The following is a 12,716-nucleotide window of genomic DNA, read 5'->3' as shown; positions in this document are numbered from 1 at the left end:
TGCTGGGTTTGTGAACTGAGAGTCCTGTGCTCTGAGGTTTCCCTCAAGCTATAGGCTGTTGAATGGTTCCATGACCTCCATCCTCAGGTGCCAGTCAAGATGTCTCTAGACTTAGCCCCCCAGGTCAGGAGAGGTCTGAGCCTTTGACTTGTATTGCCAGGTGTGTGAGACAGAGTGAGAGCTTTCCGAAAGGGTTTCCAAAGTAGATGGTTGGTTTATATTAAAAAGAACTCAAAAGCACTCGAGTTAAATGCGTAAAGTCAGGCACATTCTATTCCAGTCTTTATATTATATCTTAGAAAATAAATGCCTCTAGAACATTCATCGTCTTGTAAATCTGCACAACTGAATATTGAAGTTTCCTGATCACCCCACAGCCAATACCTTGTTTCCTACTTAAAAAAAAAAAGGTGGCAATGTGTACCTACCTTTGATCATAATGAGTATAAGCATTTTACATTTTTTATTTAGAATGTTGGGTATTATTAAGATACAAATGTGTCATTAGGTGTAATTTAGAGCCAGGCATGATGGTTCACATATGTAATCCCAGCACTTGGAAGCTAAGGCAGGAGGATCAGCAAGAGTTCAAGGCCAGGCTAGGCTACATAGAGAGATTTTGCCTCAAAATAATGTGAGATTAGTGTATGAGTACTATGTATGTGGATAGATATGATGTATGTGTGTGGAGTGTATGAGCATGTGCGTGCATATGTATGTGTGTGTTGTGTATCTTTGTATTCATGTGTGGTAGTGTTCATATGTATGGGTGTGCATGGTGTCTGTGTGTGTGTATTTGTATATCAAGCTTCTATTTAAGCCATGATCTGTACTGAAGTAAATTCAGGCTTTATCAACAGAGTTGCAAAGCAAATTTGATTTTGAGGAGAAATTTTTGGGCAAATATTGTCTTGTAGCAGTTTTAGCAACTAGAAAGTACAGTCTATTGAAGTGTTATGTAGTAACAAATTCCTTTACATACAAGTTGAAATAAAGTCAAGCATATTAAGTAAGAACACTGCATTCAGTTCCTAGTTTTTATGTAAATTTTCCACTGAGGAAAGACTGAGGTCACAGCTAAATAAACAAAGGTCTGTATACGTTGAGTAAAGACAGAAGCCAACAGCTAGATGGATACCTTCTTCAGGCTCATTGACTGTTAGCCACAGGATCATTAGGAATCTTCCTTCTCTTTTATGTTCCTGAATCCCTTCCCAGGAACACAGGCCATGAAATACTTACAGTATAGAGACCATAGAAGAAAGTTTGCCTAGACAGGGATGCACTGGGTTTTCCAGATATGTGACAATTCAGCTCAGTTTTGAGGTCAGAGCATCTTCATGCCACAGTAAGAAGTGAGGTCTCAGAGCAAGGATTCTAAGCAGACCAAGGGTAAGCGCCCATGGATAGTTTCTGACACCCATAAGTCTGTCTTTGCTGGTCATAAAATGAGTGCACACATCATCCTGTCTGGAGTTACAGGATGGCCCTGTTCTATGACTGAAGACCCCAGAGTATTACCACAGGCCTCTTTGTAATAGAAATGAAATGGAGGATTGTCTTAGTCTGTGTTCTGTTGCTGTGAAGAGGCACCATGACCGCAGCAACTTTTATAAAAGAAAGTATTTAATTGGGGCTTGCTTACAGGTCCAGAGGCTCAGTCCATTATGATGGCATGGAGCTTGGTGACACACAGGCAGACATGGTCCTAGAGAAGTAGCCGAGCATTCAACATCTGGATCCAAAGGCAGCTGGAAAAAAAAAAGACTGGGCCTAGCTTATTCCCGTGAAACCTCAAAACCCCTAGCTCCCAGTGACATAATTCTTCCAACAAGGCCATGCCTACTCCAGCAAAGCCCAACCTTCTACTCCTTCCCAAGTAGTGCCACTCCCTGATGAGTAAGCCTTCCAGCTTATAGGGCCCACCATTCTTACTCAAATCACTACAAGGCTGTATGCCCCCTCCTGCTGTTCTCTACACACTCAACCCATTTTGTGTATGTAGGGGGTGGGGATCTGAGGAATCTGAGGCTCTAAGAGATAAGCTAGAAGAGATGACATAAATCATGGTATCTAGGTCAGGTGTTGCATTCCATGAATCTATGAGCCCAGAATAGTACTGGGAGACCATGGGGTGGGGTCCAACCACAGGGAGAGGTTGTACCCAGAGACATGGTAGACAAGATGCAATTGGAACTTGCTTGCTTTGGGTTTGAACAGTGGTGCAACTTCCAGTCATGTCGTATCTGATGACCCCTGAACTCATGTTAACAAATATCTGTGGACTGTGATGTTTTCTGATGCTTTCATCCATACCTCCCCCTCCCGCTGTCCTCTGATGGGCCTGTAGCTTTCACAATCTGCAGCCTTGAACTGACTTCGTCTTGTAATTCTTATTCATTTTCTCAGCTTCTCGAAGACCTTCTGTGTGCTCTTTTCCTAGCCTTCCGTGGAGCCTCCTTCATCTGTTTTTTGTTTTGTTTTGTTTTGTTTTGTTTTTTAACTACAGTGGTTCAGTGGCTTCTGAGTGCTCCTACCACACAGGCTCACAGGGGGTTCCCTTGTTCTCTGACTGAGCCCTTCCATTCACCTTTTCAACAGGATCATACAATAGCAAGACATACCCCAGACCCTCAGCTTCCACTTCGTGTCCCACAGGGGATTTTTTGCCTCCCATTTAAGTATCTACACATCTTAACAAGCAACTAATAACCTCCCAAAACACAGGACACAGTTTACTGATGACATCCTACGGAACAAGTCTTGCACTGAGCTTCAAACACACATGGTCTCAGTAACTGTGAGATTATTTTTACCTTAGCTGAAATGAGGACTTGAAGCAGGAATACAAATTTGACATGCTGTCAGCTCAGTGTTCTCTCAAGCCCTCTTCTGCTGTTCTTTTATGAGGTGAAAGATCCAAAGTTCCAGCCAAAAGGTTCAGAATACCTTCTACCCTGTTTCACTGTGCTCTGAGAAGTCCAGACAGTGATCCCAGAGACCCTCTCTGCTATTAGGAGAAGCATCATCTGACTCAAAGATAGGTTAAGACAGCAGGCTTGCTGGCATCCAGAACACCAAGAGAAGGGCTTCTCTGAGGGTCACAGAATCAGAAGGTTTTACCCCTCACTAGGGAGCTATAGAAACTATGTCACAGACCCGCTGGCAGAAGCTGCTCACGTGCTACAGGGAAGCCCTGCCCTCACCCAAGGGAAGCTGGCTGAGCAACATTCTGGCCTGGAGGTGACACTTCTCATCCAGACACACAGCTCCCAGGTGCCGGTCCCCCGCCCTCTCACCTCACCTGAGGTGGCTAAGGCCCACCGTAGTCTGTCTTTCTACCCTAAGAAGTCAAGTGTTACAATCATGTTTGTTGTTCTCAAACAAACAAACAAAAACAACCTACAGTAATTCAGACAAAGACTCAAATTGGCTGTTTTCAGTTCTAGGATCTGCAACTCTTCATGCCACAGAGCAGCAACTGCTCTGATGATGAGCACAGAGCAGGCTGTTGGTTTACAGAGGAAAGCAGAAACTGCAACTCAGAATTACATTCCTAGGAAGGCAGGAGGCAGAGCTGCAGGCAGATTACTGAGGACAACAGCTTCTGGTTCTTTCTTTAGGGATGGATTTGAGCAGGGAAGTTCATTGTCATGTCAGGTAACACTGGCGTGCTTAAGAAGGTCCCGTTCATCTGTCTGACCCCAGTTTAAAGTCAGGCAAACAACTTAGAGATATGAACCTTAGTGTGACCTGGTGAGGTCTACCATCAGAACCTCCTGAGAGTGTCACATATCTCTAATGTATACACTTTCACATAAAAATATAAATATCTAGCGAATCTCTGAGTCAATGGTAATGAATTTCGGGAAACCTAGTTTTTGCTTAGGAACTATTTAGTAATTTATAGCATGATTCCAAATGTCAGCCCAAGAGTCTAGAAACTTAGAATTCCACAGATATTTATTGAGCGCATACTACATTCTAGAGGTCAAGGAACAAGGATAACTAAGAAAGTTCTGTCTTCAAGGGACAACTAATCTCTGGAAGAAAGAGACAGGGATGCCTGGGCAGGGCCTTGAGCAGCTCCAGGCAGGAAAGGGAGGTGGATGTGGGGACTGGTATTCATGTTGACTTAAGCCTGGCATCCTCCTAGCTGGGAATGATGGCACAGGCATCTCCCCAATGTGAGCCCTTTGAACATATATGCAACCCTATTCAGTAAGAGAAAACTCAAGGGTATAGGAAGGAAAGTACTGGTGGCCAGAAGTGAGTGGCCATATCATGATCTGGATGTGAAAGCTGCCGTATAGGATTCTGCTCAAATACATTCCCCTCATGGTTCTTACTCTAAGACAACTAAGCAAGGCAGACGTGAGAGGAAGAAGCAAAGCTTTCTCTCCCAGGCAGGAGGGTTCTGCCTTCACTTTGAAGGAGTCAGAGGAAAGAAAATACTCTAAATAAGGTATTTAGAGAGGAAAGATGGGCCTGGAGTTGCTGTTAGCTTGCTGTGAGGAGTGGTTCATGGAGCCTTAGGCCTCCCTCAAAGGTCGAGCAATTGTGTATCTGTCACTCAACTGAAAAGAGAAGGCAGCTGGCATCTTCCCATTTGGATCCTAAGGAAGAAACACAAATATCATGGAATCTCTGTACCCTCCCTGGACTCCTGTTCTCTTTGTCCTTCCTGTGGGAGGCTCCTCTAAAATCTTGGTTTGAGGAACCATGATCAGATACATCGCCAAGTACTACCAGCAAAAGGATAAATACTTCAGCAGCCGGCCTGGTGCCGTTTCCAGGCTGACCTGTAGTCACCATGGGAGTCTCAGGAGTCTCTGAAGAATAACAGATTTAATGTCCATGCTTCACCGCATAAATAGAGAGCACTGAGTCTGGGCTTGTAGGTAGTAGTATGTTTGCTTAGCATACACAGATCCCTGGGTTTAGTTCCCAGCAACCTAAAAGCATGCTGCCTGAGATATCAGGATTGTAGTACTGACAAGGTGGAGAAAAGAGAATGATAAATTAAAGATCATTGTAGGCAACATAGCAAATAATTGGGAACAGCCTGAGGGGTGTGTGTGTGTGTGTGTGTGTGTGTGTGTGTGTGTGTGTGTGTGTGTAACAAAAGAAAATCAGAAGGAAAGTATTTAGTCACTGGAAAACTGGACAGTCCTTGACAGCAGCCTTGGGATGCTCCGTGCCCAGCTGGGAAATCTATGTGCTTCTGTCAGGCAGGAAGAGTAATATGGGTTGTATCAAACTTGCAGTCAAGTCCTAAAGTGCTGTCTGTGAGAATGAAACCCTGTAACCCAGGGCTTGTAAGCCACCGAGCATAATGAGCAGGAAACTGGACCTCACAGTGTTGGGAGAGAAGCCTGCTTCCTGAGTCTGTATTTCCCCATTATGCTGATACACTCAGCAGATACTTAGTTGTCAACTGCTCTGTGCAAGGCCTTGAGTAGGAGCCAAAGATCCAGATGAATACAAGGTGTCTCACACATCTTTGGGACCAGCCTCTGAGAGGAGCTTTTGGAGGAGGGACAGGTGAGCAAGAAAAAGCAGAGGTAGATGTGACCTCCATGTGGAAGCCAAGTCCAAGAGAAGGGTGACAGACAAGAGGTGTATGAGGCCAAAACGAAGGTGAAGGTCCAGGGGAGAAAGCCATCAAGGGACACTGAGCTAGAGGTGACAGAGGAATGTGTTGGAACAGTGAGGGAATGGTCAGCCTCACAAGATTTGCATAGGCCAAAGCCCACACTGCATGCCCAGCATAAGATGTCTAGATGTAGGGAGAGACATTCAGAGGGGGCCTAGTACATGAAGATTCCTTGATAAAATCTCCAATGCCTCTATGTCCAAAACCTAAAAGGAAAACAAACATGCTCAGACTCTAGCATCTCTTCTGCAGATACAACCAGAAGTCTACACTTGGGTGAGGTAGACCAGTTCCTAGTACACATCTGGGCTGCAGGGCTTTTCACAGCACCAAGATGAACCTGTCTGCCCTTCATGTCGCCTCACGATCCGTCCTTCCCTTTATCTCTCCCTCCCTCCCCTGCCTCTCCATATGCATCCACAGAACCTTCTCCAGCATCTTTTCCCATCACTATCCCCAGTTCTCAATCTGGCCATTCCCCATATCTACAGCACTTGGTCCACCCAAGGCTCTCAACCTCTATGAGAGAGAACTAACAGAGTACAAAGGCATTGAGAGGACATAGGGGTTATGTTCAAAATGGCTTTTCTCCCTCGATTTTTAATTCATCCCCAAATCCCAGGCTGTAGAGGGAATCAGACCACTGGTGTGAAAGTTTTACCCATGTCTCAGTGTTTGGTGTCTCTGAAACCTGTCTCTCCTTCAGCCTTTCTGGGTGCCCAAGAGCAAAGAAGAGTGGCATCCGGATAGCACAGAGCAAAGAGGACAAGGAAGACCAGGAGCCAATCAGGTATGGGGGCCAGTAAGGGCCACACACACTGAACATCCATGAGAAAAGGAGCCAGCAGGTTCTGGAAGACATCTGCTGAGGTTTCACTAAACAACTAGGTCAGATGAACCTAAACCAAAGAGCATCTGCTAACTGGCCACAACATTTCAGATGTCCAGTCATAATCTGGGTCACCAAGTGATATGTCTAGTGACCCAAATCTCAAGAAACGCTTCCTTCCCCTGAATATACTGGGGGCTGCAGATATAACACGGAAAGCAAATTCCCTGCATGTGGCTTGCTAAGACCAGCAGAAGCGCTTCCTCTCCTGAGGCTTGCTTGAGAAGAAACTGTTTGCACCTTCATCTGCAACCCAAAGGGCTGGTGGTTCTAAACGGATTTAATTTTTATTTTCTATTTCTCCCTGTTTTTCCCTCCCTCTCAGGGCCCCAAACCTCACAAGATAAACCTGGTGGGTTTGCATTAAATTTCAATACAAGTACTTTGAGAGATAAGTTTTAACCCAAACAAAAGTCAGTGAAAACGTAGAACATTAAGATAAACTAAAATTTATCAAAACAAACAAACATAAGGATTCTGTGCCATGTAAATTTTGCTATTTGAAAAGAAATGTGAGGGTAGAGATATAACTTAGTTGGTAGCAGGGCTTGCCCAGCATGTATGAGGTTCAAAACTCAGCACTACATATATGAGCATGGGTGGCACAGACCTGTAAGATGAAGACTGAAGAATCAGAAGTTCAAAGTCATCCTCAGCCACATAGCCAGTTCATCAGGCCAGCCCATGCTATATGAGACCCTGTTGAAAGAAAGAAAGGGGGGGCGGGAAAAGGAGCAAGGAGAGGAGAGGGAGAAATAGAAAATGAAAAGAAAATGCAGGCAGACACACAGCCCTGAGCAGCGGCGGTTGGGAAGTCAGCCTCAGCCTTTTCTGAGGCACGCTGGGACACTTTCTTGACTGAGTCTGGGCTCCTCCCATGTAAGCAATCAGCGGTACAATCCCAGTTGGGGCCCCACAGCAACTCTGCTCCCTGCACCTTCCGCTCTTGAGCTGTAGATGCTGCTCCTGAGGTATGGCATCTCATCTAGCTGAAGGGATACCTTGTGTCCCCCTGAGAGCACAGCCACATAGAGCGCTTCCTAACCCTTGAGAGAATGCTGGTTGCTGAAATTGCCTTTTTATTAGCATATATTAATTGAACTCCTACACTGACCCAATAGCTTTGTATTTTGCCACCAGAAATGGAACACATGGCATTTTCTGCATACAACTGCATCTCATCAGAGGTCTTCGTGTGAGAGTCTCCATGCCTCCCAAATGACAGGATATAGTTCCCTGAGCTATGTCTGCCCTTCCTGTCCATTTCTAAAAGGGTGAAATACCACATGTCCCCACTAGGTGGTGTCCTTCTAGGTCTTCTTGGTTCTGATCCCCCTCCTGCCACCTCAGATTACAGGCTCTTGCCACCACACCTGGCTCTTCCTATCCCCTTCTTGTTTCCCTTTCCCTTGTCCAGTAGAGCATGGGCGGTTTTGTTTTCGCTTTTGTTCTTTCACACGGGGTGACTCTTTTTGCCGAGTCCATGATGCCCAGGACAGGGAAGACAATGAAGTTTTGCCCTCTGTCTGTTGTCAGGTGTCCGGTCCCTGGCTGTGACGGCCAGGGCCACATCACTGGGAAGTATGCATCCCACCGCAGCGCCTCAGGCTGCCCCCTGGCGGCCAAGAGGCAGAAAGACGGGTACCTCAACGGCTCCCAGTTCTCCTGGAAGTCAGTCAAGACTGAGGGCATGTCCTGCCCTACACCTGGGTGTGACGGGTCGGGACACGTCAGTGGCAGCTTCCTCACACACCGCAGGTGAGTCCGCACGTTGCCAGCGCGCTTTTCAGCTGTAGCGGCTGACCCCGGAGGAAACGGGTTTCACCGCCTTCCTTAAAGCCAAGACGGAAACATCCACCAAACTAACAACGTGTGGAGATGTGAGGAAAGATGTGCAAAGCTGCCAACTTATCTCGAAAGCACAAACCACCTCAGCTGCGTCTACCTACTAGGACCGTAGTTTTCTGGGGTGGGGGTTGGGTTTTGGTTTTGTTTGTCATTTGTTTGAATATCAGGATTCACAGTAAGAAGCAGACTTCATCTCACATGAACCCACAGGAGCATTCACAGAGGTATCTGTAGACTGAACTATGTCTTGCTTGGAATTCCTGGGAAAAGAGAGTGGTGCTTGCACAGGGGCCTCAAAGCAGGTCCCTGTCAGATACATGAGAAAACTCCCAGGAGACTCAGTCAGCCCCATTCATTTTCATTTGTTTAATTTAGGTAGACGTATGACTCAATTTTCACGAAAGAGCCCTGTTGTGTGGTATGTCCTGGGCTCCCTGGGAAAGCTGCAGTCAGTGGCAGCCAGTCTCAAAGGAAAGGCAGCACGACCCTCTAGACTTGGTGTCTGAGTGTCAGGGACTCACACTGCACAGTGTCAGTGCCTGCCAGTGGGGAGGAGTCACAGTGGTTCCCTTGCTGATACCCTGTGACACTTCTCCCATGGAAATGTGCGCGCGCGTGCACACACACACACACACCCACACACACACACAGATCTGTGTAAAACTACCTAAAAAAATAACCAGGCGATGATATGCCGGCCAAAGAAGTAATGTTACCTTCAAGAGTGTATGACACGGAGCTGGAACATTGTGAAGTATTTTCTGTTATTGAAGAAACTCTTGGGGTGGAGAGCTATCTCGGTGGAGAGAAGCATTTGCTGTGCTGGCATAAAGACCTGACTTTGAGTCACAATACCCATGCAACAAGCAAGGCCTCTTCGTGTGTGTGTGTGTGTGTGTGTGTGTGTGTGTGTGTGTGTGTGAGTGTGTGTGAACTCTGGCACTGAGGGGATGACGGGGACCTGTTGGTTGCCAGCTTGACCAAAACTCCCTGAGCTCCAGGTCCAGGGAGAGACCCTGCTTCAAAGTAACAAGGTGGAGAGTAATGGAGAGGGACATCCAGTGTCCTCTGGCTTCCATGTATTCCCAGGTTTGCACAGCTTTCAGACTAATTCACATATTAGTGCACCACAAACATGCATGCATACACAAAAAAAGAAGGAAGAGAAACAAAACAGATAGTCCTGCTCAGGTAGAAAAATTCAGCGGCCTAAATACATTGTAAAAAATATAGGTCTTTTCCATAGTCTGTCCTCCCAACTACTTTCCAAGGCTAGTGGCCCTTGTTTTCTCTCTGAAGTTATGCAACAGTATGTGCATACAGAGTACACCTACAACCAGGCGTGGGCAGTTAGTGCCCCCGTTCACACAAACAGTTTCTTGAATAGGCACAAGAAGACCCATCTGTTCACAGCACTCCTGGGGCCAGCAGGTATCAGGGCAACAACCCTGGTTGTACCCAGCTGCCTCCCCTCTCCAGGGCCAGCCTCTCCCACCAGGCTCCACTGCCTGCCCCCCTTAGATTCAAATACTAAAAGAAGGCTGAGGACACTTTCTCCTCCAAACACCTGCATGTGTGTCTGCCCGGAGGTATGCCAGCAACACTGGATCGGCAGAATCCAGTCTCCAGCAGCGGTGTGTTCATGAAATGTGAACAGATAGTGCCAAAATGCCCTCCACAGAGTCCCTCTTCCTATAACCTGAACTAAGTGTAATGTTTAAAAAATGTTAAAAAGCCCCTGTATGAGTCAGGGCACGTTTTCTAACATGGCAAAGATAAAGTTTCATACCCTGACTTGGTATGAAACTTTGGTATGAAACTACGGACTGACCAAGCTGCAGACAGGCCTAAGAAGAGGTAGAACGTTCTGTGTGTCCCTGCCCCTAGAGGAGCTGCCATCTTAGGTCTATCCATTTTCCTCTTAGTAGCAAGTCTGAGGTGTGTGTGTGTGGGGGGGATGGTGTTCATTCCAACCTCTAAGGCTGCAATTCACTTGGCACAGTAAAGTCTAGAAAGTACTGGCTGTTCACAGAGTGCTTACAAGGAAAGGGGGAGCTCAGGCACCACAGAGAGGAGACTCATCCAGGGGTACAACCCACTGCTTCTCCCCGGAGATACAAGTGTCTTTGGTGTGTGACCAACTCCTGCTCACTTACCACCCCTTCTGAAACTTCCCCTCAAAGATGCAAGTCGCTGGGGACCCCATCGGACTCACCATCTTCTTGCCCCTCCCTCGCAGTGCTTCTCTCAGCTCCTTGTAGAGAAGGGGGCGTGGTGTGGAGAAGCGGCAAACAAGACAACGGCGTTTGCCGTGCACGTGTATATCACATTCTCAGTGATGTATTCACTCTCACTGTTGCTGCTTTGTCCACATGGGGCTTGTCCTCCTGGGTCCATCTGTGGTCCTGAGAACCAAGCTAGGCCACTGGTCACGTGATTCCTGAGACCTCTGAATGGGTGGGAAATTATGAAGGTCATTGTCGCAGCTACTAACACGAGCCTCTCAGCAACTTCCAAAACTGAGGGCTGTGCCTAGAGATGAAGGTCACACCCCCAAAAGGAAGTTAGGAGATAGCACTGTCATGGCAGTATTATCAGATGTTGATGAAGAAAATTGTGGCTTCAGGAGGAAGTGGAAGTACAGACAACATGGGACAGGAAAATGATTCTCACTGTCCCTCAAAGCCTTAGAACCCAGCTGTAGGAGGAAAATCAGCCAGATTAAGGTGCAGTGCCGTGCATACATAACAATCGACAAGCATTTGTATGTTCACTAGGGCCAAGCCCATGCAGGCCACAACAGTAAGACATGGACCCAAGGACTTCACTCAGAGGCACCCATGAAGGCCTCAGACTCAGGGCAGATAAAGTGGGACACACGTGAAAAAATGGCAGAGCACAGTGCAGCTTGAAGTGGGGAGCCTGAGTGGAAACCGTAAACACTCCCTAGAAGGCCCAGGAATTTTGAGAATTCCCCCAAGGAAATGTCAGGCTGCTGCCATGCCCCCTCTCTCATGAAGAGCTCCTGGTGCCTAATGGTGCGTCAGCCCCTCACTTCACTCAGAGTGGAGATACTTCAGCAGAAGAGCCAGCAGGTGTGGGTAGCAAAGCTGGATCCCAAGGTGTGTTTCCTAGAGAAGGGAAGACTATACTAAGAAGAGTTGAATTTTGTAGCAACAAGGCAACTCAGGCTCCAAAGAGAAGGGTCTCATCGCCAGGGAATGAGTGAGCCAGGATGATTGCAGAAGATGGAGGAAGTCACAGTAGGGAAGAAGAAAATGTGGGGAGGGCTTTAGGTGAAGCCTAGAGTTTGTGGTTCCACAGATGGTATAGAAGACTAGAAAAAGGATAGGAGGCAGAAGGAGAAATCAGAGGGGGGCTGTTGAGGAAACCGCTATGGACTCCCAGCCACAGAAGGACTAGGAAAACATGGAGCATGGGGTACAGAAAAGAACTGTGATCTAAAGTTGGGCAGATAAATGAGCACTGTAACAAAATGTTAAAGAGACAAAACCATTCCATGCAATGGAATCGAAGCCTGAAATTGAAACTGAGGCATTGCCTTGGGGGCTGCTGGTGAGAACCATTTCCTGGCTCACATTGTCTTCACAGGGTAGTGAGAGAATATAAGTTTTCTTTTTATAACACTAATTTCCTCAGGTCAGGGCCCACCACCTCACCTCATTTAGCCTTAATGGCCTCATTAAGGGTTCTGTATCCTGATATAGGTAGGTCACATGGAGTAGGTTCATGGATGCGTGGACTCTGTGAGATGGGGAGACTAGGGATAGAATTCAGGCACTGCCTCTTTTACTATAGAAACTGGGTGTGGTGGTGCACTCCTTTAATCCACGCACTCCAAGGATAAGAGAGAGAGGATCAGAAGATCAGAAGATCAGGGTTATCCTCAGCTATATATCATGAAATCCTGTTTCAAAAACAAAAAAATAAAAATAAAAACAGCAACCAAAATTATGTGAACTGGGATAGAGAGATGGGTCAGCTCCTGAAGGTGCACGCTGCTGTTGCAGAGAACTGAGTTCAACCACATCAGGTAACTTGCCACTACCTGCAGCTCCAGCTCTGGTGGATCCAGTACCCTCTTCTGGACTGTAGACACTTGAACTCATGTGCACATACGCGCACGCACGCACGCACGCACGCACGCGCGCACACACACACACACACACACACACAAATAAGACTGAATCTTAATTTAGAATGTGAACTTTGAGGCACACAAACATTGAGACTATGACAGAGATAAGCTATGGTGGCTTCAATGTGTCATCTTGAAATTTTCTGGCATTCCAGAGGAGAAAT

General features: G+C 46.7%; 1 protein-coding gene across 11 annotated transcripts in view; it reads left to right on the top strand.

Annotated features, from left to right (window-relative positions):
- Nucleotides 1-12,716, top strand: part of Myt1l (myelin transcription factor 1 like) — a 371,904-nt gene that overhangs the window by 336,102 nt on the left and 23,086 nt on the right. For all 11 annotated transcript variants that reach the window (XM_055624913.1, XM_055624903.1, XM_055624923.1 and 8 more), the window contains 2 exons: nucleotides 6,363-6,446; nucleotides 8,082-8,303. In XM_055624913.1, coding sequence (XP_055480888.1) covers nucleotides 6,363-6,446; nucleotides 8,082-8,303 — 306 coding nt within the window. The remainder of the gene's footprint in view (nucleotides 1-6,362; nucleotides 6,447-8,081; nucleotides 8,304-12,716) is intronic.

The sequence above is a fragment of the Psammomys obesus genome, unplaced genomic scaffold, assembly GCF_907164565.1.
Source record: "Psammomys obesus unplaced genomic scaffold, mPsaObe1.curated_primary_1811, whole genome shotgun sequence".
Lineage (NCBI taxonomy): Eukaryota > Metazoa > Chordata > Mammalia > Rodentia > Muridae > Psammomys > Psammomys obesus.
This window is presented reverse-complemented; position numbering and strand designations above follow the sequence as displayed.